The following is a 25824-nucleotide window of genomic DNA, read 5'->3' on the forward strand; positions in this document are numbered from 1 at the left end:
ATATGTTAATTGTGCCACATACTATTAATTAGAGTCATGGGTTTTTTAAGTTATGACAGTGAACATATTAACTTTATCATAGTTTTTGTTATTTTAATAATTGCATGAAACATTATCTTCCCCATTATATTATTAAAAAAATAAAAAATACATCAATATATATATACGAACAAAAGCAAACATATTAAAGACAATTAAAAAATAAATAAATTTAACAATAAATTTATTATTCGAATAACTTTTTAACTTTGTTTAGTTGCATGAATTCTTCTTATTTATTAATGACTGAGTTGGGCCATGCCATTGGAGTTAATGAGCTTGTGAATTTATGATAGAGAACATGTTAATATAAAACCAATATCAAGTTATTTAATAGAATTGAATAATATATTTCATTTGAAGTGCTTGTAAACTTCTAATATTCAAAACATTAATCTCTTAAGATACAACAACATCTTCTACACTGTATCTTCTTTAAAATTAAAAAGAAATACAAGCACATCACTATATATATATATACCAAAAGACAAAAGGCAAGAAACACTATAAAGAAATAAATAAATAAACAAATGAAACTATTTAATTAAATCAGCAGTGAAAGCCACACCAGTGGAAGGCAACCAAGAAGTGCCATCAATGAACCTTCTAACTGTAAAATAACTAGCAACTGCTTCATCTTTAATGACATGATAACCTGGCCACCTCACTCTCCCTGCAACTGAAGAACCAGGTCCATAATTCATATACTCTCCATAAAACAAAGTCCTCAATCCAAAGTCCCCAAACCACTCCAACCATCCTTGAGGTTGCACTTGTGCACTTAAATAGGTCTGCATGAACACTGTCCTTGAATATGCCTTCCATGGCCTTCCAAGATATGTAGGGTATGTTGCATAAACATAACTGTTATGGATTGAAAATCCAGTGTTTTGGTTTGGGTCTTTTCTTCCTTGGGCAGTAATGGTGACCTTTTGGAAGGGAAGAGGACGGCGAGAAAAGATCTTGCAGTTTTGGAGCACGGCGTGGCCGTTACCGAAGATGAAGTCGATGGTGCCGTAGATGTTGCATTCACGGTAGAATTGTCGAAGTGAATGGGCGTAAAGCGTGTCCTGGTAGCCTTCGATACTGCATCGATAAAAGGCCGATCGGTCTGAGTCGACTCGGAGAGCTACCGCTTGGTGGTTCGCCGGTCCGGCTGTGTTTCGGAATGTTATATCTCTTGCTATGAAGCCTTGTCCTGAGACAGCTGATCAGTGCACATTGAGCTTAGTTAATTTAAGTCTATGTGTATTGTTAGAAACAAGAACAATGGGAGCACAAGTTATTCTAAAAATAATCATGAGTTCATATATGTTTGTCATAAATTACATCTTGTTCATAATCAGCATTTGTCTATATATCCATGTGTGCTAATTTTTTTTTTTTTTTACAAAAACAACAAGCGTTGTATATATCAGGGGCGTGCACATGAGCAGCTGGAAATTAATCGTCCAACCCCGCACACCCTCAACCCGGGACAAAAAGATATATTGGACTGTGTGTTATTTTGGTTTCTCATATTTCAAATGATTAATAAAAGATTTTAATGTATGCTTCTTAAGTTTAAGTAAAGAAGGCAAGAAGCTAAAACACTGTTTAATTTTGCATGCATAAACACTCAAAAGGTAATTCTACAAATGAGATGTTTAATTGATGCTATGAATATACAAATCAAAACTCAAATCACAGAAGCACATATTCATACATCATATTTTTTTGCATGCAAATTAATTAAGCACACTCAAATTATAATTCTATCAAATGATATTTGAATATGTCATATTAAAACACACACAAAATTTTGTAAACCTAATCAAACAAGACACAAACTTTAACCCTAATAATAAATACACAAATAAAACCCTAATCACAAAAAGCACAATATTCTCTCTATATATTCTCCATACAAATTAATTAAGCTCTCAAACCACAATTCTATCAAATGATATATGATGCCATGTTGAGACACATAACACAAAAAAAAAAAACCCCTAACCCTAACCCTAATGATAAGTAACACATGATACATACCAAATGTTGCAGTTCTGAAAGTAGTCCATCCTTGCATGAAGTTCCTACTCCCAGTGATAACTGTAGCTCCTATTCCATCCCCCACCAACATTATATTACTCTTCTTCTTCTTCAACTCCACATTCTCTCTATAAATCCCCTTCTTCACATATATAATATACCTCCTTGAGCTGTGACTTGGCGCCTCGTTCACCGCCGCCATTATCGTTCGATATCTTCCACTGCCATCTCCGGCCACCACTGCATCCACCCTCATCCCTCCCTTTGGATCACCATGCATCAACTCCTCCTCTTCTGATGTTATCCATGGAGGTATCTCATAGTTGTTATGATCTCCTCCTCCTCCAATGGTCTCATTCCTAACCGGAAAATGCGGCATTATGCTTCGCAATCTTCGATACATCTCTAACACATTGCTTATCAGCTGCGTCACTTCATCTAAGCTTCCTCTGATGTAGTTCTTCAGACGTCCATCAGTGCCATGAAAGCCTTCTAAACATGTGTCTTGATTACTTAAAGCAGCACTCAACCAAGCTCTTAAGTTCCCTTCTCTGTGTATGTTGTTCTCTTCTGTCTCAATGAAGCTCATCTCCTCCAATGACCATCCTAGCTCTGACACAGAGTAGTCGAGGAGCTCGACACAATCATCGATCGCCGTCTTCTCTCGAAGGTTTATCGACAAGGAAACTAGGCTTGATACCGACTCGATTGCTCGAATGGCCTCATTTATTGTTCCTTTGACTGCGGCATGCATTATCGACACCGGTGTAGCTCTTCGATCATCGATGTGGCATTCGGTGTGAATGTAGGATGTGCAATCTTTGTGTTTGGTTGTGTTGAAGCATGCTTGTCTTATCAATGAGGATTGGAAGGATGTTTCTTCAGGGTTTAAGAGTGCATGGTGAAAAGGGAGATAGAGTAAGAAGAACAAGAAGAAGAAGAAGTCGGCTAAGGCCATTAGTTTTGGATGAAGATGGTAAGTAAAGAAGAAAGATTTAGAGTTTTATTTATATGAATATGATGAAGCTTTGGAAGATGGCAAGTTGAGCATTGTTTGTAATTCAAGTTTGTTCTTTATACTTTACTTCTTTCTTGAGTGATGCTTCTTTTTAATATTCAGAAGTTCATGCAATAGAGAGAACAAGTTATTCCATGTATACTTTTGTTAGCTTGCTTTTAGATATGAGAAATTATAATGTAATTTTTATATACAAAGTTGAACTTAAGAATAAGAACAAAGGCTTATTTATATATAAAGTTACAAGGGATTTATTCTTTTGGGGATTAAAAGGTAAAGAGGGGGTGGGACTACAACAAGTGATTCCATGTTTGATTGTCACTTCTATTACTTGTTTCAATTTTCTAGCTAGATTCCATTTTGATGTGGACTACTTCATTAAAGTTAATTATATATTTCGTTGTTTAATTCTTTATATTTATCTAAATATAAAATATTGATCTTCTAAAGAACAATTATTACAAAGAAACAAATGTTTATATATATATACAAATGTTTGTATATATGTTCTACATATATACAGATAAAGTTTGTGTTGTTTATGTTTAATTTCCCTTTGTATATGTTATAATCCTCTTATTATATTTGTTAATTTTTATTAAATATGATTTATTTATTTTTTTTAATAATAGACGACAAGCGCTCTTTTTATATGAATATAAACATTACCAAACAGTACTGAAACCCGGATGTACAATATATGTATATATGAATAAACTTTCCCTCTTATAAAAAAATAAATAAATAAACTTTCACAAAATCTTTATAAGAGGCTTGTTATGTGAATATGATAAACGCATATAATACAAATATACAATTATGTAAAAATACAGAAAATTACCTCATTCAGTAATTTACCTATTTTATAGAATATGATCAAGATTTATTACTCTTCATCTATTAACACTTTCTCTCTACATCACATCCATGAACGTCACTAGCTTAGAACCTTTAATATATATATATATATATGGATATATATAACCTATCTATTCTAAATAGTGAGAGACTCTCTTGTAATTCTCAAGGTTTTCAGACCCGGACCGGCCATCGACCCGGACAAGGGTAGGGGTCAGGGGTCGAGGGGTTCAACCGGGTTGAACCGGGGTTGAACCGGGGTCAATAATTTTTATTAAAAATAATATAATTTTTAGTTATATATAATTAAAAAAATTAAATATTGAAGAATAAAAAATAAAAAAATAAAAAACATGATTTTTAAAAATTTAAGTGAGTATTTTATATAAATAAATATTGAATTACACCACATTAAAAATGTAAAATACACCCAATAACATAATAATAAACTAATATAAAATTAATTGAGAAGCATAAAAATATTCACAAAAGAAATACACAACTAAAAAAAGTTCATTAAAAAAATTAAAAATAAAAATATTCCCCTTGGTCTCCCACTTTCTTAGTTTTATAATTTTTACATTATAACCCCAAACATTAATATATTATAAAAAAATAAAATAAGAATTATTGGTGCAAACCGGGTTGATGACCCGTACGATCACCGGGTCATCGGTTCGATCGCCTGGGTTGCCGGGTTCAACCCCGTTTTATCAAAATCCGGTTTTATATATTGAACCCGGGACCCGGTTTTAAAGCTGGTCCGAGTCAGCCAGTCCGACCGCCCGGTCCGGTCCGGGTCTGAAAACACTGGTAATTCTACTCACACATAAATTTTATTAAGTTTATCTATATTTTAAATCAAATAAAACATTAATAATAAGAGCTAAACATCAATAATAAAATTTCTACACACATTTATTTTGATATCACAACACACATGTAACAACATTAAAACAAATGTTCACACACACACACACACACACAAATTGGTGTTTATAATTTAATTAATAATTATACACCATCTAAATTACTAAGTGATAAACTTATTAAGAAAAACATGAAATAGAAAAAGAGAAATGGACCGCATTGATCCAAAGGGCATGTGGAGGAGTTCAGAGAGCACATGAGAAGAGAAATGGCAGCCTCTCTTGCAGTCCACTCTGTCCTTCTCTTTTCCCATGAATCATGGACCCTAAAAAAGCACACTTATTGCACTATTTTTTCTCTCTTTTTCTTTTTCTTATTCTTTCTTGTCCCTTTCCTTTCTTTTTCTTTCCTCTCTTTTATTTTTATTTTTATACTTTCAATTTATATTCTTGCAATATGGTAAGCTTTCATTTACTATTCCTCCCTTTTATTTTTATTTTTGTACTTTCAATTTATATTCTTGCAATATGGTAATTAGTTTTCATTTACAACATATTGTATGTTCTACTCAAAATACAAAAGAAAAAAAAATTGTATTAGATCTAACTAAAAATTATGGCGAAGTAAATATATTATTTTCTTAAAATATAATTATATTATTATTTAGAGTATTTTCTATGTTTAGAATTATTGAATCAATTATACATAACATAATAATCTTGACTATTTGATGTAGGAGATAACTTTTTATACTTTCTTTTTTATCCATTTTATTATATTAAAAAAATAAAAATTTGAAATACCTATGTAAATCGAAACAAAAAATAGTGAATGACATGAACAAAAAAAATTGTAAAAATCATGGTAGATATATTAATGTATAATTAAAAAGGGTAGTAATATTTATACATGCATATATGTATTTAAATAATTTTTAAACACAAAATTTAGTAACCCTTGAATAGTAAGGGCCTTTTTCAAAGTTCATTGAAACTTTGAGAGCAATAGGGCCCATCAATTCCTAGTCTACTCACTAGGGAAAGCTAGGGTTTGTCTTCTTTGTTTATTTTATTTTATCTTTTATAAATGTATAATAAATATTACACCTTCATTTTCACCCTCAATTTAATCACCATTTATAACTTTTTATTTTCTATCTTGTGTCAACTAAAACTAATTTTATCTTTTATAAATCTAAATCAATAAATAAATCCTTTAGTCTGAATTATTGATAGCATGACATAAATTCGAAACTAATTAGCTTGAGCTTGACAACATCTGTTCCAACTTAGTTCAATTTAACTTGACATTGATTGAATTAATTTTATTGTTATAAATTTAAAATCCATACCAAAATTTTGGTTTTCTATACTACACATCTTTTCATATTACAATACCTCTCAATGTATATATGCACACATGAAAATAAAGAATGAAAGATAAGATAAAAACATAATATAAAAATGCAAGTAGGGTTTTTTTTTGTTTACAATGTGATTGAGTTACCTCAAACATATATTTTTTTATTATTATATTTTAATTATATATTCGATCTCTAGTGTAAAAGTTAATTACTTTAATCGTTTGGCTATTGCTACACTGACAATTGATAATTTTTTTTTTTTTAATAAATGTGGACAAGTCATGGGTTAGGGATGAGCATAAGTGAGGATCTGCTCCCTACAACATTTGTACCCTCTGCTTTTGAAATTTGAGATTTGAACTCGCTTTTTTAGTGGGACGAATACTTTATACGGAGGACCTAATGTCAATAGACAAAAAAAACCATTAGCAATTGATAGATATTTCTAATTATTTGATTTATTGACAACCTTAATAAACACCCATCAATAATATTTCACGGACCCTCGGAGACTATATATATATATATATACTTCACATCTATTAGTTCATACTATAGGAGATGCCCTAACCCCTAAGGGTTAATGACAAAGAAGGTGGTCCTATCCTATCTATGTCCAAGGGCTTCATGTTATTGTTTTTGTGGTTTCTAAGGGTAATCCGTTGGAGTTTCAAAGGCTCAAACGGCTCTTTCTCCCTTTTTGTCATTTCTCTCCTTTTTATTTTAAACTTCAAAGATAGAGGACAAAGTACTACTATACATAGACATAGTCAAGAACTAGGGTATTTTAGTAAATTTCTTTTTACATAATATTATATTCATGATTTCCTTTTCCATTTTCTACATCACGGCTTCTTCATATATATATTTTATATAGTCAAACATCATAGGGTAAAAGGAGCAAATTAGACTAGCCAAAAACCAAGTTACAAACTTACAATCATACAATTATTTCCTTGAATACATATTTAAATAGTTTTCTCTAAAAGTACTTTGATAAACCATTTATTAATAAAATACATAAAGAAGAATATATCATTATTTTGTTTTGTTTTTCTTGATTAATATTTTTCTTCAAAACTACAAATACCTTTTTAGTTGGCTTCTAATAAAACTATATATCTAAAAAATATTTACTTATATTTTTGCCAAAGAAAATTAATTACACCTCTTTGAATATTTTCAATTTTATAATAATAGCTCATATATATATATATATTTGAGTTATTGATCCATAGAGTGCCAGAGTGTCAAAATATTGAGAGCTCTATAAAGATTAGACTTTTTAAATTATCCACATCCCAACCCCTAGGAAGAACCATGCTATTATTTTTTAGTATTTTTAAAACAAAATAATATATAAAATGTGTTTTCATAACTTTTTCTAGTAATTCAATTTCTTTAAAATGTGACTTAGAGATATTAAAAATAAATAAATCTGATATTAAAAAAAAAATTACATTTTTCACATATTATGTGCTAGAGAAAGAAAAGTTTAGCTAAGAAAGAGGGGTGTTTTGGGAAAAGAGAGTAATAAAGAGAAACAAAGGTTTCATGTGAACACCTATTCCTCTGCCACACTAGTTATTTATTAAAAATAAAAATTAAAAAAAAAAAGAATTAAAAGAGAAAGGTGGAGCTTTTAAGAGAGTGATCAGTGGAGACAATAATGGCAGAAAACCAGTAGCAAGAGATAGAGATAGAAACAGAGAGAGAGATAGAAACAAAGAGAGAGAGAGAGAGTGAAGATAGACAAGTGTTTTTGCTCTTTATAAACAGAGCTCACTCTTCTCATCTCTTTGCTCTGTGCTTTGCTTTGCTTTTTCCCAAATGGCACAAGCTCTCTCAACTACTGCTCTGCTTCTCAATGTGTCTCTCTTGTTAGTAATGTTGTTGTTTTTCTCCAACAATGTGCTTGGAATGAAGCAACACCATAACAAGAAACAAGCGACACAAAACTACAGAGATGCACTCTCAAAGTCCATACTGTTCTTTGAAGGGCAGAGGTCAGGGAAACTTCCTGCAAACCAGAGGATGAAGTGGAGAAGAGACTCTGGACTCTCAGATGGCTCTGCAATGCATGCAAGTGTTTCTTTTAATTACTTCTCATTATTATAATGTTTACAATGTTGCATGATTTGATTTTGAGAGAATGGAATGGAATGGAATGAAATGCAGGTGGACTTGGTTGGAGGGTACTATGATGCAGGGGATAATGTGAAGTTTGGATTTCCAATGGCATTTACAACAACAATGCTTTCATGGAGTGTGATTGAGTTTGGTGGTATGATGAAGGGTGAGCTTCAGCATGCTAAGGATGCTATTCGTTGGGCCACTGATTATCTTCTCAAAGCCACTGCTCATCCCAACACCATCTATGTTCAGGTCTCCCTCTTTCTCTGTTTCTCTCTGTTTCTTGTTTTTTTTTTATGTAAATGTTGTGAAAGTATAGAATTAATGAGAAGATGAATGTGAAAATGAAGGTGGGAGATGCAAACAGTGACCATGCATGTTGGGAAAGGCCAGAAGACATGGACACACCAAGAACAGTACTAAAAATAGACCCACAAAACCCAGGTTCAGACGTTGCAGCTGAGACTGCTGCTGCACTCGCCGCTGCTTCCATTGTCTTCCGCCGTTCAGACCCTTCCTACTCTAAACTCCTCCTCAAAACCTCCATCAAAGTATACTCCCTTTCTTCCCTCCATTCCCTTCCCATCCTTTCTCATTTAACACTCCTTTGGTTTTTTTTTTTTTCTTTTGTATTTCCAGGTCTTTGATTTTGCAGACAAGTTCAGAGGCCCTTACAGCAACTCACTCAAATCCTTTGTCTGTCCATTCTACTGCTCTTACTCTGGTTACCAGGTTTAAACATTTTTCCTTACTTATTCTTAATATTTTTTTTCATCATCTATAACTATAACTATAACTATAACTTAAACTAACCATCAACTGTAAAGGATGAGTTGCTATGGGGAGCAGCATGGTTACACAGAGCAACAAAGAACCCAAAATACTTATACTACATCAAACTCAACGGTCAAACACTCGGTGCTGATGAATCTGACAACACATTTGGTTGGGATAACAAGCATGTTGGTGCTAGAATCCTCCTCTCCAAGGTATATATTCTTAATTAATTAATTAATCTTCTTCTCTGTTTCTTTTGCTTTGATATTCGTGCTCCACAAACAGACTTCATTAACTCTTGCTTTTCTTAATCTCTTTCTGTTTAGGCTTATTTGGTGCAGAATGTGAAGGAGTTGCATGACTACAAAGGTCATGCAGATAACTTCATTTGTTCTATAATCCCTGGAGCTTCCTTCTCTTCAACTCAGTACACAAGAGGGGGTTTGTTGTTCAAGATGGGAGACAGTAACATGCAGTATGTGACGTCTACATCCTTCTTGTTGGTCACCTACGCCAAATATCTCACTTTCTCTTCTCAAACTGTGTCTTGTGCTGGCACTGTTGTCACTGCCAAGAAACTCCGCTCCATTGCCAAGCGCCAGGTCTCCTATTCATCTCTTTTATCTTATCTTTTCTTTTTATAGTTGGGAAACGTCTACTTTGGATGGGAAACGGAATGCTCTACGTGGGAATCGATAGTTTTGGTATCATATGTTGGAATTATTTATGGTTTTTTTAAATATAATAACTCGTTTCCCAAATTTTGGACGGGAATTTCTGAATATGTTTCGAAGAAAAAAAAATATAACAAACACGTTTCCCCATTTCCTCAGTGGAAACGGTGCTAAATTTTTGCATTTTTTTTTTGAAAAATCACTGAAAAATGAAGAGTTGTGAAAATTACCAAAAAAATAATTTGTATACGAGTCTCGATAAGCCGTTTCCCATTTCCAATTTTTCCCTGGGAAACGGAATTTTTTAGAGGTTTTTTTGAAAGATCACTGAAATGGAAACTTGTGTGAAAACATATTCTTATTATTCTTCAATATTTATGGTTTTATTTATTTTTTGGAAAATTATAAAAAAAAATGTGTATATGGGGAAACGTGGTATGACGTTTCCCGTTTCACAGGTGGATTACCTACTGGGTGAGAACCCAATGCGGATGTCATACATGGTGGGTTACGGATCCAAATACCCTAAACGGATCCACCACCGAGGCTCATCTCTGCCGTCCATCTCGTCCCACCCTGCTCGGATCGCATGCCATGCAGGCTTCTCCGTTCTCGGCTCAATGGCACCGAACCCTAATCTCCTCGTCGGAGCCGTCGTCGGTGGCCCTGACGCCCAAGACCGCTTCCCGGATCTTAGATCCGATTACGAACAATCCGAACCCGCTACGTATATCAATGCTCCTCTCGTTGGCGCTCTGGCTTATCTCGCCCACTCATCCGGCCAGATCTGATCCCGAGGCACTCAAGACGTTAATTACGTTTTTAGTTAATTAATTAGTGTTTAATGAAGTTTAATTAAGAAGTGGGACCCCGGTGTCATCTGAAGAGAGGGCATAGGTGGGTTTTATTATTAATATTATTAATATTATTATTATATTGTTTTTAGGCTTTTGAAGTGAGTGATTAAAGGGTTAATTAAGGTTAAAGAGTGTTTTAGTGTTTTTAAGTAGGGTTTGACTAGTCAACCTTGCTTTTGTGTTGGTGTTTGTGCGAGTTGTAACTTTGTCTTGTTTCAATGAATTAATATTATAATATATATATATTAGTTTGTTATTGTTTGGAGCATTGTGCATGGAATTTCTTATGTTTGTTTATTTAGAATGTTTTAATGTATTTTATTAAGTTTGTTAAGTTTAATTATAAAAATGTTGTTGCTTAATAATATTAATATTTTTTATGTAAAAAAATAATATATTTGAAAAACAGGCAGTAATATTTCTAATTTATCTTCTTTTCTCTAATTTATAACCATGACAGATTAGAAACTCTAATTCTTTTTATCAGAAAATTAACTCAACTTAAAATTTTTAAAGTGGGCTAATATGCAAATAAGTATAATTTTAATGATAAAATCATGGGATTTAAAACTAAATATAAATGTAATATATAAATTTAAATAAGATTTAAACAATTAGCATTTGAATCTAATTAATTCCATGTCACTTAAATTGATGGGTCTTCAATTATAGTCTCCCAACTCGTAATGTGTCAAGATCAAGTATTTATTTATTTATTTTTTTTCAATAAATCTATAAGCCACAGTAATTAATATATTTTTGTATCTGCATGCCTTTTAACTAACAACCTTGTCACTTTTGTTAACAAAAATAAAATAAAATCTTCCAAAACCACTTTCTCAAGGCTCATGTTTTATTTATTTATGTAAATACTTGAAAGATGCATATTTTTAGGATTTTAAACTAGCGTGTCTGAGGAATTTCTTTATATACTTTTGTAAAAATGATATTTATCCATATAATCTAATTATTTATTTTATTTTTATATATTATGCAAACTAAAATATAAATTAAAAGAACTTTTATTAAAAAATAAATAAATCATGATCTCCCTTCTTTGATTCATTGTGAAAAATAAAAAAATTTATTAGATTTTTTCGGAACAAAGTAGACATGCATGCTTAGTCAAAGAGTTAATATGTACCTTAATTTATCTGTGTTCTCATCCTATTGAGCTAAAATTTGAAAAAAATATTTTCTTTAACAAACACATAAATATTCTCTTTAGAGGACTTAGGTGTTGTTTGGATCAGCTTATTGTTGATCCAAAAGCACTTATTTTATAAAGCTAAGTGCTTTATGAGCGTTTGTATATTATGCTCGATGAGATTTTTTCAATAGTTCTGATCGAAAATAGTTTCCCAAAATATAACTTATTTTATAAAGTTCACTAAAAGACTAGCCTTTATGGAAATAAAGTTTATTTTGATAAGTTATTTGGTTTAGTGCATTTACTAAACTGCCCTCAATCAATCTAATAAAAAGGCATTTTCGTAATTTGTTGCTGTAAAAGTACTTTTCAACTAAACATCCAAACATTTTCACAACTACAAAGATGCTTCTGAAACTAATACATCCAAACAAAAACGCTAGATAACCACTTAACTTTATTCTAAAAGATTTTTTCCCAAAAGTCTGTTTTACAAAAATTAAAAAACATTTTCAGAAAGTCCCAATACAAACAACCCTCTAGTCATTACTCAGATCAAACAATCATTTGTTATTTATTTAGTACTTCCTCTCTTTCATCTTAATTGTCACATAAACTTTGACAAATATTAAAATTATCAAAATAGCTCCTAAAATTTAAAATATATTTTATGAGTCCTTATTAGAGTTATTTATTTATATTAATGAACATATTTTTTTAAAATTAGGAGAAAAATAAAATTTTAAAAAAATAATTAATGTTTATAGAATTTTTAAAAGTAACAAGCAATCTGATTTTTTCCCCCAAAATGTGATAGTTAATAAAAATTGGAAAAGAAGAAGAATTTTTATGAAGATGGTATATTAAAGCAGTTTGCTATTATTCATTGACCAATAGGAAAATACAGTGTTGGGCCAACATGAAATATATTATATATATATATATATATAAATATAATAATTTATTATTTATTTATTTAAATGCACAAAAAACGAGAAACAAGAAAAACACTGCACTGCCCCAGAACCAAAGTCATAGAATACCGAGCAGCATTCTCATTGGCCATTTGGTTTGACAAAAGATTTGTTTCAGGGACCTTTTCACTTTTCTTTTCTTTTTGACGTTTATACCCCTATCTAATTCCTTTTTTTTTTATTATTATTATTAAGTTATTTTTGCATTTAAGATTCAAAATTGTTGTCTTTTGGATGTAATAAATAAATAATTAAATAAAATAAAAGGAAAATTTCAAGATGGTACTAAAACATATATTTGGAGTAGATCTTGCTGTTTAACAAAAAAAATTATTTTTATTAATCAAGTGGTGGGGTAAATTTAATTTTTAAATTCTAAATTCAAAATAAATCTATGACAGAATGGTGACCATGTGTAGATGATTTTTTTAAACAGTTAATTTTCTAAAAAGTCAATTATGTTTTCTCAACTCTTGTATCATTGTATGATCACTAAACTATCATTGAAGGTTCTACATTATCTCAACTCTAATGTACTGTATTTTGTATTTATCCATATTCTCTAACTTCTGTATATACACTTGTATAATTTATTTTTTCTTTTTTTAATATATCTTCAGTGGTTTATCTATTTTTTAAAAACAAAATTAAAAAAAAATCTATTATGAGAGCCTTATCTTATCCTAAGGGAAGTATGGATGAAATTCCATGGCAGCATGTGTAAAGGGACAAGGTTTTGTTGGACTATATGCCATTGAAAATAAATTGAGGATGAGATGTAGAAATCATTGAAAGACAAAAAAAAAAGGTGGCAATTAATGAATAAATGAGGGAAGAAGAAGAGGAAGAAGAAAGATGGAAAAGCATGTGATGTGTGGCATAATGAGCAGTGTTTGCATGTGTTGTCATGCACATGCAGCCTTCTTCTTAACACAATAATAGTAATAACATGCATGGAGAAGAGGAAGAAAAATAAAAATAAAAATAAAAATAAAGGACACACAACATAACAATAACATGGCATACTACAATACAAAGATAAAGTTGGAGATAACAAACAAACTCTGCTATGTTTTTATGCCAAACACCATCATCAAACATTCCATCCTTTGTTGTTTTATTTTAAAAAAGTTTAATTCAAATATATATTAATGTGTCTATGTGTTTCAAGTTCCAACAATGTGGGTGGGCAGGGTTTTTCATTGGTTGACATATATATATATATATATATACTATTTTTTGTAGTGAAATTGCATAAATAGCTTAAAAATGATGATGTTACTGTGCTAATATAATAATAATATAAAATACTTTTTTCTAGTTCAAAATTTAATTAAAATATATTGATGTGTGAATGTACTATGTATTCCAACAATGTGGGTGGGGTAGGGTTTTTTATTAGTTGATAACTTAATATTTATATATGTGTAATGTAAGGTGACACATTTGATGTAATTTATTGAAGGAACATGATATAAATAGCTTTAAATAAGATGATGTTATTGTGGTAATAAGATTGTAATAGTAATAATTATTATATAAAATATGAGAATTTTATTGTTAAAAATAAAGAAAGGAGCAGCAACTTTTGATTTAGTCAAGATTGCTTTGGAGAGTAAAACATGGAAATCTAATGAAGAGTGCATGGCAGGGAAAAGAAATAAAGCCTTGAAATCATGAGAATATTCTGCCTTTGATTGAGGAACAGAGAACCCCTTTGGTGAAGATGGATGAGAACAGGGGATCCAAAGCTCAAGAAATCAGAAATGTTCTTTTTTACTGGTTAAAAAGGTTAAGAAGAAAGAATCCAAGGAATTGCCACACACACACACACACACACACACACACACACATATATATAAGTTCAAATTTTGTGCTTGTAATCAGTTATCTGTTTTAATTTAAGTTGTATTTGTTTTGGACGAGAATGTTACATTTATGAAGTATGATTTAGAAAAGACACTGTAATTTTAATATTTTAAAATTTGATATAGGAAAAAATTATTATCTTTTTAATGTGAAGATATTTTATTTCTTGTTGCAGACGATATTTCAATTAATTATAAAATAGAGGTGGAGTGTTAAATTAAGGGATTGTGTACATTTTTCTCAAAAAAAAAATAAATAAATAAATACAAAATTTAACTTTGAATCATGAACTTGTGTCAATTTATTAGAAAAGGGAAACTTTCAATAAACATTATAAAAATCAATTAAAACACAATTGGTTTAACAAACAATGCAATTCATCACTAAATTAAACCAAAACAAAATATAAACATTGAAACAGTAATAGTATTTAACAATTAACACAAGTAAAGAAACCATAAATTGTATCCTTTATCTTAATACAATGTTTAAGAGGGACCAACTAATTCCGGATAAATTCCCAATACACCTGTACAGATAATTTATTCTGTACTCATTCTGTGTGTATTCCTAAACTTTATTGTCAATCTCTGTTATTTTCTCTTCTGTTGTTTACAATGAAGACGAAGGCCTTCGATAAATTAAGTAGCCGATTTCAGCCAAATGTCGTTCATAGTCTTGCCCTTCGAAGTTCAAGCTTCGCAATGGTACCTAAATGTACTTCATCGGGACCGTCTGCGATCCTTAATGTTCTTGCAGCTGCCCACAGGTGAGATAAAACAATGTCTGATGAAAGACCGGCAGCGCCGTGAACTTGCATTGCCATGTCAAGCACTGCCAGTGCCATGTTTGGCGCCGCGACCTGCCGTGAAGTAGTTAACATGTTAATTCTGATTATCGATGAAGTATTCAATCTGATCGCAAGAAAGAGAGGTTTCTTTGAACATAAATCTCTGTACATTACCTTGGCCATGGCAATGGTTCCGCGAGCTCTCTTGTTTCCAAGCCTATCAAGCTGATCGGCCGCCTCAAGAACTAAAAGCCTTGTTTTCTCCAGTTCTACTCGGCACTGCAGAATTGATGGTTTTGTTATCGAAGATTAACACGATATAAAAGTCTGACAACATAGAAGGTTAGTCTAAAAGTAGTACTGACTGAGTAGTAATAACAATAATATATAAAACGAAAGAAGGTATACAATGATCCAGCTAAAACAAATGTTTGAATAGTTGATATCAAAGATCATTGTGGTCTGCTTCACAGATTGCTGAGTATGGTTATGCAATCGTCTATAAATAATAGGTTAATCTGTAAGAAACTTGAGAAAATGTTCATAATCATGCATATAAATTTGACAGAATCCTTTCTATTCCTAGATTTTAACCGTTGACTGCTCATAAACATAAAAGTCATCTTTTGTATCAACAGCAGCAAATAAAGAACCACATTAAACATACCTTAGCAAGGTCAGACAGAAATGAGCCTTGTTCAGCAATGAATTTCCCAAAAACTTTCCTCTTAAGAGCCCTCTGTACCATCATATGCATACCACGTTCCGCTGCACCAATCAGTCTCATGCAATGATGTAATCTCCCAGGCCCAAGCCTACCCTGCAGGATAGTGGAGAAGAAAGGTTCAGTTATCAAAGGAATGAAGTGTAGCCGTAATCTGTAAGTCCATAAAATAACTTCGAAGAAATTACCTGAGCTATTTCAAATCCCCGGCCTTCTCCAAGAAGGATATTGTCTATTGGTACCTTGACGTTTTCAAAGCATACTTCTGCATGTCCATGAGGAGCATCATCAAAACCAAATACTTGCAATGGTCTGATTATCTGCACCCCAGGAGTATTGATGTCCACCAAGACCATAGACTGTTGTTTATGAGTGGATGCAGTAAAATCTGTTTTCCCCTGCATATGATTGCAGTAATAAAAATCAGTTTTCATAAAAGATAAGTAAACCACATATTGCAAATTTGGAATAGTTGGTAACTCACCATCACAATAAGAATTTTGCATCGAGGATCCATTGCACCACTTGTCCACCACTTCCGGCCATTTATGACATAAGAATCTCCCACCCTGATTTACATCATATAAGCAACAAATTAAGGCAATTATTCTGAAACGGAAACATCTTTACTATAATCCTGGTAAGAGAAAAAAAAGGACAACTAAAGAAACACAGAAAATTCATGAGAATAACTACTAGTGTAGACAAGATCAGAATCAAGAAAAACTGAATAGGACACCAGTTAACAGAAGAGACGTATATCTGCATTACATCAATATGAAAGTTCCCTGGCAAGTGGCACTATCTGTATCTTTTTCTTTTCTTTTTTAAAAGCATTCTGAGTCGTTATCAGGTGAAGGATAAAAAAAAACAAGCAATGAAACTATGTGAATCATTTTTTGGCTAAAGATTTGGCAGCTAGAGAGACGGTGGAACGGTTACAGGTGATTCAGATTTTTACTGAGTCATTCAGAAAGCATAGGATCGAGGGATGCCACAAGTCCTATTAAGTATTTAGATGAACTTTTTTACCACTTCCAAGGAATAATATTGGCAGAAAGGATTCTAATAACTCCAATTATAAAGGAATAACGGTCTAACATTCTCCATCCATTGACCCCTCATATATTAATGATACTATAAAAGCAATTTCACATATAAGAGGAATTCATCATCACAACAAGAATAAAAGTTCCAAACATTCTCATTGCGAGGGTGAGTAGGCAGCATCTTCCTTGTTGGTTCCCATGCCATCTCCTGCTCAAGGGGGAATAGTGGCAATACTAGGGATGCAAGGTTTGAACAGGCGAGCTAGAAATGGCTTATCCTTAGCTACAAATGCACAAACTCTACCCATATTGTCCAACGAGTTGGGAGGCTTTCCCAATGGGTATAAAAATGGAAAGATCGGAACATGGTAATAGATCTTGTACTAACTAAGGAGTGAAGGTGTAGAAGCTTCAGATATAGAGCTCACGACGACTTTGACCAACCTCCACGAGTGTGGCCTAAAAGACTACAAAGAACCTTTGACTTGTAAGCGCCTGCATTCAATAAATCGCAATTCCTTGGTTTGTGTGTGTCAGGCAGCGCGCATTAAGGTTGCGCAAGAATGGAACTGATCTCAAGTGCAGCATGTCTTTGAAGTACCACTAACCGGATTAACAATCAAGACTATCTTACTTACCAAAGCAGAGAGACTGGCTTACCGACTTGCTTGACTACACTAGCGAGTAGACAGACTAGACTACCTAACCAAAGGAAGAGACTACCAAAACTGTAAGATAAGTTAACATATATAAGAAAAACTGAAAACTCGATAGCACAAACTACTTAGTCACTCAGCTTGTATCACAAAGCCCAAGTAAATAGGAGATTTTGGATAAGAAACATATGCTTAACAATACGTGGAACCCTTCTTCATATTCCCCCTTCCCACAGCCAAACCTCTTGAAGGAAAGACTATGATAGGGAGTCTAACAATCCATCTTAGAGTTCATTTAACAATAAAGTAAAACCTTAGTGTTATCAGATTTAAAAAATATATACAAAGTCTGATTGCCCTTACGCCACATAACGGAACAATATGAAGACCCACGTTCTCGTTGCGTTACTATTCTGATAACAAAAATAAAACAATAGAAATTCCTTGCAATGAAACCTATACTAAAACAAGCAAAGAAATTTAAATACTGCCACTCTTGAATATGAATCATATATATTTTTGAAAGAAATTACCTTGAAATTGCACATTCGATGTTGGTTGCATCAGATGATGCAACCTTGGGCTCAGTCATTGCAAAACCAGACCTTATTTTTCCTTCTAATAAAGGAACAAGCCATTCTTTCATTTGTTCCTTAGTTCCATACCTCAATAGAACCTACCACAAGAATCATTGCATACAAATTCAGTAACTATTTACTACCATCGCACTACTTTAAAAAAAGGATCAATCAAATAATTTTTAAAAAATACAAAAAAAAAAATGATAGAAATAATATATATTCAACAATAGTCATCCACCATGCATTATTCAATATATCTATATATCTCTCTATATATATATATGAAAAACTGAGGCTCAAGCAACAAAGTTACCATGTACATGCATCATGGATTATACAATAAATTATATAAAACCTGAGATGCCCTTAGATGCTCTTAAGATGTCTTCCGTCTCACTTGTTTAGGTAATAAATAAGATTGGGACATTTTTCATTCCCATAAATCATGGATACAAACTAAATGAAACTCCAACAAAGAGGAATTTTCATGCTCATGATCTGCACATGCGACATCAGACTTAAGAAAGAAAGCATTCTTACAGAAAGTTATTATATGCATTAATGACACTTACTGAACAAAGGACAGGAAATATATCTAGAACTGTAAAGCAGAATACTAATAGTAAAAATGTTTGAAAATGGGCTCGGCTCACAAATAAACTAGATACAAGACTGAAGGTTCACTAAACTATGTGATATTACATTTTACCTCCATATTGCCAGTGTCTGGTGCACCACAATTGAAAATTTGAGGTGCCCAAACTGACCTCCCCATGATCTCACACAAATATCCATATTCAAGGTTTGATAGGCCAGCACCCAGTAGGTTATTGCTCCAATTTTCTTGATTTAGATAACTGTTCCCATCAAAAAGAAGCTTTCTTGCTCTAGCAGCACTATCTAGCTGCAAAATACCAGGAGTATAAAGGTTAGATCCAGATGTTATGCACACACAGAGGATATACTCAGTAGTATCGATAAAGAAAAGAATTTATTCAAAAAGATACAACAATTGCTAACAAACAAGGATTCTCAATCAACACATGTTCCCTCTCTTAATATCAATCACTCAAACTAATGCCAACTTAAAACTTCATCAGAAAATGGACTATGAGAAAAGGAACAAAAGATGCTTACAGGAATCCACAAGTTCCAAAGGCCTTCTTGCTTAGCTAATTCTTTCAGTCTCTCTTCTTCTGGATGGATAGTCCAACGAGCACTTGATTGTGCAAGTTTATAAAATTCATTCTCCAATGGGTATATATGATCTTCCATGAATTTCAATAATTTATTTTTCAATATCAAAACCTTTTCATTAGGAACAAATCTTCCCTGTTCTTTTGTGGAGTATATATTTTCCAACCCATTAGGATATTGCATCTCAGAAGATTTTGTAGTTACGGGACCTGAAAATCAAAGGTGACAAGGTCAACCCATCTTCAAAACATAAACAAGAAATGCAGAGGCAAGTTATCAAGGTTTAAAACTAAAGAATCCAGAATACCATGCAGATAAATCCCTGCAAATGTAGCAATGGACACATGTTTGACTCAACTTGCAAGACTTCAGAATTAAAATTAAAAATACTTTGTGGGAGATCATATAATCATTATTGAATGTTTGGGAAGAAAAACAAAATTATCTAAAAAATAGCAGAAATAGAAACTATATCCAAGAATATCAATTGTGACTTGGAGAAAATCTAGCATTACTATTTGATATTATAATAACTATTATTCCCACATTAGTTAATTTGGTAAATATAAATCAGAATATATAAGTCCGAGTCTCTCATCCTATCAACTTAAGCTTTTTAGGTTGAATCGAATCCAAATAGTATGTCTGGTTTGCATCTAACATAGTATAATAACAACATTTGTTTAATTTATTTGCTACATGACTAGTTAAAATAGACTAGCACAAATCAAGGGATGTATTAGAGTAACTAACAGTCCCATATCAGTTAATTTGGAAAAATATGGATCTGAATGTATAAGCCCGGGTCTTTCATCCTACCAACTCAAGCTTTTTGATTGAATTAAGTCCGGATAATATGTTTGGTTTGTATATGACATTTAGTATCACATATTAGACATCTTGTTCTTCTAACTTGTGGGTGGTAGCAATTACATCCATGAATGTTGACTATAGCAATAAGGATTGCAATCAATTTTGGATTCATAGCAAGGCTTTACAAATTGGGAAAAAACATCAGAAGGCAACTCACGAAGAGGAGGTTGATTAGGAAGCACAAACTTCCGGTTGATATAATCCCAGGCAGAATCAATCAAAACATGAGTTAGTTTTCCAGCAGATTGTGCACGCTGTCCGCCAGAAGCATTGCCCTAAAATTTGAATGATTCATTGATATTTAGTTATAACTAACTAATCCCACAATACTTAAATGAACCACAAACAACATACCATAGCCCATCTGTGATAGACTCCTGCATAGATAGATGCAGCACGGAACAGTGAAAAGGCTACATAGAACTTCCAGTCTGCAGCTGGCCAAGGCTTTTGCTGATGTCCACACAGAAGAAAGTTAACATACAGTGAACAGCTCTCAAGGAACAGACCAAAATAGTAACTGCGCCGGTAACTTCACATGAAACATAACAATAAAGTTATACTTACAGCTGCAGAGCAGTAGTCGGCCAGATATTCTGCTACTGAAGGAATGCCTTCTATCATCATTGTTTCTAGTCCTCCCCGTGACTCAGAGGTGGCCAGCATATAATCGACAAAGAAGTGCTGCAAAAGAAGATGACTTAATATTTCAACATCAAACGAATGCATCATTTGAAACCTGAACAGAATTGGACAAGGCTGACCCAACATATAACATTAAATGAAGCTACATCAAATATCATCAAGAGGAAAAGACATGAATATGTAGATGTAAAAAAACAGCATGCCTGCACTATAACACAACGGCAAACACACGATATCAGGTATGTGTCAGAGATGAAAAAAAACTTGCTTGTACATACACACACATAAATAAAACATAAAATACAAAAAAAAAAAAACCAGAGTAATTGAAAAGTGGAATGAAACATTCATCTTAAAACAGGATTATATGCAACTTGAAGTAAAAACATGACAGAGCAAAATCACCGTTCTCAATAAGACTTCTTAAACTAAAAAACTTTTTTAAAAAATGAGTCAGGACTAAGGACAACATTAAATGTATAACAAACATCAATAAAGTAAAAATATAGACTTAGAATTCAGAAAATACCAAGGTGCTGTATGCCACATCAGACATTTGATTCCCTAAAGTAGACAACTCCCAATCAAGGATACCGATCACTTGATCCTGTGACAAAGAAAATAAAAATTAACATGGAAATGTAAAGTTGCTGAATTAGACTACATGTTTTTCTGCAGCACATTCATCACTATTTTCAATCCAGAAAGATATCCAGGGTGCACTAAAAAAACAACATTGCACATGGAACAAATGTCAGCGTATTTAATCACCAGGAATAAAGTGTGCAAGAATGCATAATGATATGTATGGAAAAATGCAGCAGATTAGTGAACTCATGTGCAACACATAATTTTGGCTAAGAAAATTACAGACGCAATCTTGTCCAAGACTGGCACTTACAATATGCACAGATGATATGTATTAAAAATTATTTGGAAAAAGGGCATGGTCCAAAACAGTTAATCATGTTTTCTCATAATTGTGTCCGACATCGAATAAAAAATTCTCTAATGAGAAGCATGCTAATCAGTATGGCACGAAAAGGCAACCAAAGTTCCAGTTATTCTTTTTGCATCAACTGGTGCAATGCAGTAACATGTTGAGCATATGCTGGTATATCATAGATAACAGAATTTTCAAAAGAATCCAGAGACAAACCTTGACAGGATGGAAGACCAAATTATCAATCCGATAATCACCATGAACAAGACCAGTGCCTGATGATCCAGAAGAGTCTCCAAGAGGGATGTTCTTCTTCAACCAGTCAGCTAACTCTAACATCTTAGGATTGCGACTGGGTTTCCCCTCACCTGTTGAGGCAAGATACTGTCTCTCCCATCTTTGTACCTAGAAAAGACATAGCAATTGATTAAACCAGGCCTCATTAATTGATTATTACATTTCCAGAAAAAATTTATACCAACTCTAATTTTGAACTTATATGTATCAAAGGGCTAGATTATCTGTACAAAGTACATATAAAACAGGAATAATAAAAAAAAAATTTAAATAATAAACAAGATGAGCTCCACTTTGTCCAATTGCATCTAATCATGTAACAAATAGAATGTTTACCAACATTTGTTCTTCCATGCAAAGAAGTGTACTGCTTAGCACAAAAAAATAGAAAAAAATAGAACAATGAAAGAGCAGGATCCGGACTAAACAACACACCAAACATGAAACATGAGAACGACAGGGTAATCCAAATACATTCCGCTAAAAGAATAGAATTTCATGAGTCCAGCCAGGGCATACTTATAATGGTCTTTCAGAGAGATTTTTTTCCAGCTAAAAAAAGTGCACTTTTCTTAATGAACACTTGTCGAACACATCATATTTATCGGTAACTAAAAGATTAGAAGCTAGTTTGCATGGTTTAATATCATTCTGAATTTAGTGACCCTAGAACAACTGCTTTGCATTTTGCACCGCAAGCAGCCTGCAGCATTACATCACTTTGCAAGAAAGAGCAGTGAGCACTCTACAATGAGATAATTAGATAAGAATTTCAAGTAGCTGAAAGAACAAGTAAAGGAGCCTTAAATTAGTTCAAACAGGAACCTCTGATGTTAAGAGACCTGAGCTCATTCGTTCAAGTTAGTTTCGTATCACGTTTGTTGACCTCAATAAGATAAATGTCCCATGCCCAACATCAAGTGTTTGTAGCTCTTTTTTTATCATTACTTATCATATGTTTATTACAATTAGCGTGAAAAATTCACCTGTCTCTTGCAATAGTTGTCCCTCCTACCAAAACTTTGCAACCCAATGGAGTCAACATCAACTCTGTGCAAAGCGGCCAGAGTTTGAGCAGTTGCTTGATATACAGCCCTTCTCCTCTCAGGAGCCAGTCCCTAGTCAGTCAAAATCTTAAATCATAAAAAAGCGCATAAATTTGAATCACAGAAAAAAAAAAGGTTCTATCTTTTCAATTTGTCCCTGTTGAAGGAGACGTGCACTGTCGACACAAACAGTTCCAAACAAAAACTTAAGAGAGAGATGTACCGGCAGCTTGTTATCCAAAAATATCCGCCCTTCCAAAAACTCCATGATGTAGAACGCCGTCCCAATAACACTAGGATCGGAACAGAGACAAAAAACCCTAGGAACAGGAACATCACTACAAGCACCTAACGCTTTAAGAACCTGCAAAATAAGCAAATCCATAATCAAAGCTCACATCTTTCCAACCTCCAAACAATAAAAAGATAATAATTCCAAATCAATTACCATGAACTCCCTCTCCACAGCGTGGGCAGACTCAAGAAGCACACCGGGGGGCTTCTTCCTGAGCACATACCTCTTCACCTCCGCCCCAGATTCACCGAAATAGGCTTCGAGGAGGAAGGTGGGGTTCGATTGGCCATGCCCGAACTGTAAGACAGAGAACTTCGCCAACGATTGGGGGAAGCCAGAGACATTGGCTCGCACGAAGCCTAGAAGCCTTTCCTCCTCGAATTGATGCGTTGCTTGGACTTTGGAGAGGAGATCGGAGGTGAGGATCGCCATTGGAGACGAAACCAAACTCTAGAGAGAAGAACCAAAGAGATAGAGATAAAGACGAAGAGATCGAAGAGAAGGAGAGTTTTAAATAGAAGTTCTAAAACCCGCGCTGGGACACGTGTCATCTTATTATTAGATAAATTCATTGGGACCCATGAGATGACGTGGCATAAACACACTATTGATGTGGGACCCAGACAATCTAGGTTTGGTGAACAATGTGCTGTTACACGCGTCGCGGTTTTATTGGTTGGAGTACTGAATTCGTGTTTGCTGTTTGACATCAAATGTTGGATACAAAATTTTATCTATTTATAGTTATATATATATATATATATTTGGCATATATATCCATTTAAATAATGCACATCTTTAATTAATCTTTTGTGGAGACACAAATATATTTATTTATATAATCAAGACATATCTTGTCGTTTCAAACTGAAATTCTTGTATATTTATGAATGTGTTTAAGTTGTTTTTTTTTTTTTGGTTATCAGACATATTTTTAAATTTTACATAATTAATTTTCTTATTATTTATCCTTTTAAAGCTTGTATTGATTAATCTCAAAATTAAAATTAATTGGCCAAAATAAAGAACCTAACAAGGATAAACTTAATTTTCAATTTTAAAAAATCAAATTAAAAAGCATATGTGTGTGTATTTTAAAAATTCAATGAAGAATTTTTTTTATTTGGCATTAATGTGGATTAAAAACTTAATCCTGTTCGTATTCTTCTAAACAAACATTAATGTAATAATTTTCTTTTTTTTATTATTTAAGAAGAAAAACAACATAGTTGATATGAGAAAGATCTTTTATTATGAAGGTATTAAAAATTTTGCCGCTCTTTAATATTTTTTAAGCAATGGAATATCTCATTCCAACCACTTGGAATATTCATTAAATAAAAATAAAAACAAAAATTACAACTTGCTTTTAGGCTTCATGTACCTTTGCATGTCTTGTATCATTAATTTTCTTATTTTCCATCGATCATTCCATATACTTTGTTAAATTAATGGTTTAACTTTTAATGAATTCTAAATATAAGATTGATTTAATTAATTTAAATCCATTATTAAAATTCATTCGAAAGAATCAAAGTAGTATTCAAAATATTATAACTTAACTGTAGTCTTAAGAGAGCATTGAATTTAATATTATCAAAGTTTTATTATCTTTTTTTTATATAATTATTTTTACCTTATTTCAATATTTTCTTCATAATGTTAAAGTAAATAATTTGTTTATCATTTGATTTTATATTATTCGACTAGTGATTTAGTATGCACAAGAGAATCATTTTTTTTCAACTATTAAGTGAAAATATATACATTCAACATTGAATATATATATATATATATATATATATATATATATATATATATATATATATATATATGTTGGGTTTCAGCCCATTTGGTGGGCTACCAACAAAGAAGAAATAATGCTTGGGCTTGGCCCAAGATAAAAATGAAAAAGAAAAAAAAATGAAGCTATGCCAATAATGAAGAAGTGGAGGACAACAAGATAATTTTCACAGGCTAAATTCTTTCATTCTTTTGTGAATGAGAATGAGTCATTCTTGGTGAAGGGGGGCTATGTGCAACATGTGTGAGAGAGAGAGGGGAAGCTACCACCAAGAAACCAAGAGAGGAGAAAGGGAAGAGAGGGAGCTAGGG

General features: G+C 32.6%; 3 protein-coding genes across 3 annotated transcripts; 1 reads left to right on the top strand and 2 right to left on the bottom strand.

Annotated features, from left to right (window-relative positions):
• Positions 1–414: 414 nt before the first annotated feature.
• LOC120264885 (putative pectinesterase/pectinesterase inhibitor 22) lies at positions 415–3042 on the bottom strand. Its single transcript, XM_039272767.1, has 2 exons — positions 2071–3042; positions 415–1246 (listed from the first exon to the last, which is right to left on the bottom strand). The coding sequence occupies exons 1-2, from the start codon at positions 3026–3028 to the stop codon at positions 576–578; spliced, it is 1629 nt and encodes a 542-aa protein (XP_039128701.1). The 5' UTR covers positions 3029–3042; the 3' UTR covers positions 415–575.
• Positions 3043–7912: 4870 nt separating this feature from the next.
• On the top strand, positions 7913–10876 carry LOC120264887 (endoglucanase 17-like). The gene is made up of 7 exons (XM_039272768.1): positions 7913–8261; positions 8358–8564; positions 8663–8863; positions 8952–9044; positions 9140–9301; positions 9416–9691; positions 10222–10876. The coding sequence occupies exons 1-7, from the start codon at positions 8010–8012 to the stop codon at positions 10552–10554; spliced, it is 1524 nt and encodes a 507-aa protein (XP_039128702.1). The 5' UTR covers positions 7913–8009; the 3' UTR covers positions 10555–10876.
• Positions 10877–15001: 4125 nt separating this feature from the next.
• LOC120265475 (probable acyl-CoA dehydrogenase IBR3) lies at positions 15002–24176 on the bottom strand. The gene is made up of 16 exons (XM_039273405.1): positions 23863–24176; positions 23638–23778; positions 23355–23486; positions 22288–22476; positions 21658–21735; positions 21051–21167; positions 20838–20936; positions 20641–20758; positions 19551–19819; positions 19123–19317; positions 18366–18508; positions 16612–16696; positions 16316–16525; positions 16071–16223; positions 15578–15682; positions 15002–15475 (listed from the first exon to the last, which is right to left on the bottom strand). Exons 1-16 carry the CDS (start codon positions 24139–24141, stop codon positions 15284–15286), a joined length of 2505 nt encoding a protein of 834 aa, XP_039129339.1. The 5' UTR covers positions 24142–24176; the 3' UTR covers positions 15002–15283.
• Between the last annotated feature and the right edge of the window lie 1648 nt (positions 24177–25824).

This window comes from Dioscorea cayenensis, chromosome 7 (genome assembly GCF_009730915.1).
Source record: "Dioscorea cayenensis subsp. rotundata cultivar TDr96_F1 chromosome 7, TDr96_F1_v2_PseudoChromosome.rev07_lg8_w22 25.fasta, whole genome shotgun sequence".
NCBI classification, from domain to species: Eukaryota; Viridiplantae; Streptophyta; class Magnoliopsida; order Dioscoreales; family Dioscoreaceae; genus Dioscorea; species Dioscorea cayenensis.

Bases quoted from the DNA above. Each gene is read 5' to 3' on its own strand.
- LOC120265475 (XM_039273405.1), bottom strand. From the start codon at position 24,141: ATGGCGATCCTCACCTCCGATCTCCTCTCCAAAGTCCAAGCAACGCAT. The intron at 23,779-23,862 runs GTAATTGATTTG...CTTATTTTGCAG, and splicing joins CTGTGGAGAGGGAGTTCATG to GTTCTTAAAGCGTTAGGTGC. The intron at 16,697-18,365 runs GTAATTTCTTTC...GATGTAAATCAG, and splicing joins ATCGAATGTGCAATTTCAAG to GGTGGGAGATTCTTATGTCA.
- LOC120264887 (XM_039272768.1), top strand. From the start codon at position 8,010: ATGGCACAAGCTCTCTCAACTACTGCTCTGCTTCTCAATGTGTCTCTC. The intron at 8,262-8,357 runs GCAAGTGTTTCT...AATGAAATGCAG, and splicing joins CAGATGGCTCTGCAATGCAT to GTGGACTTGGTTGGAGGGTA. The intron at 9,302-9,415 runs GTATATATTCTT...CTTTCTGTTTAG, and splicing joins CTAGAATCCTCCTCTCCAAG to GCTTATTTGGTGCAGAATGT.
- LOC120264885 (XM_039272767.1), bottom strand. From the start codon at position 3,028: ATGGCCTTAGCCGACTTCTTCTTCTTCTTGTTCTTCTTACTCTATCTC. The intron at 1,247-2,070 runs GTATGTATCATG...TGCACTGATCAG, and splicing joins TTTCAGAACTGCAACATTTG to CTGTCTCAGGACAAGGCTTC.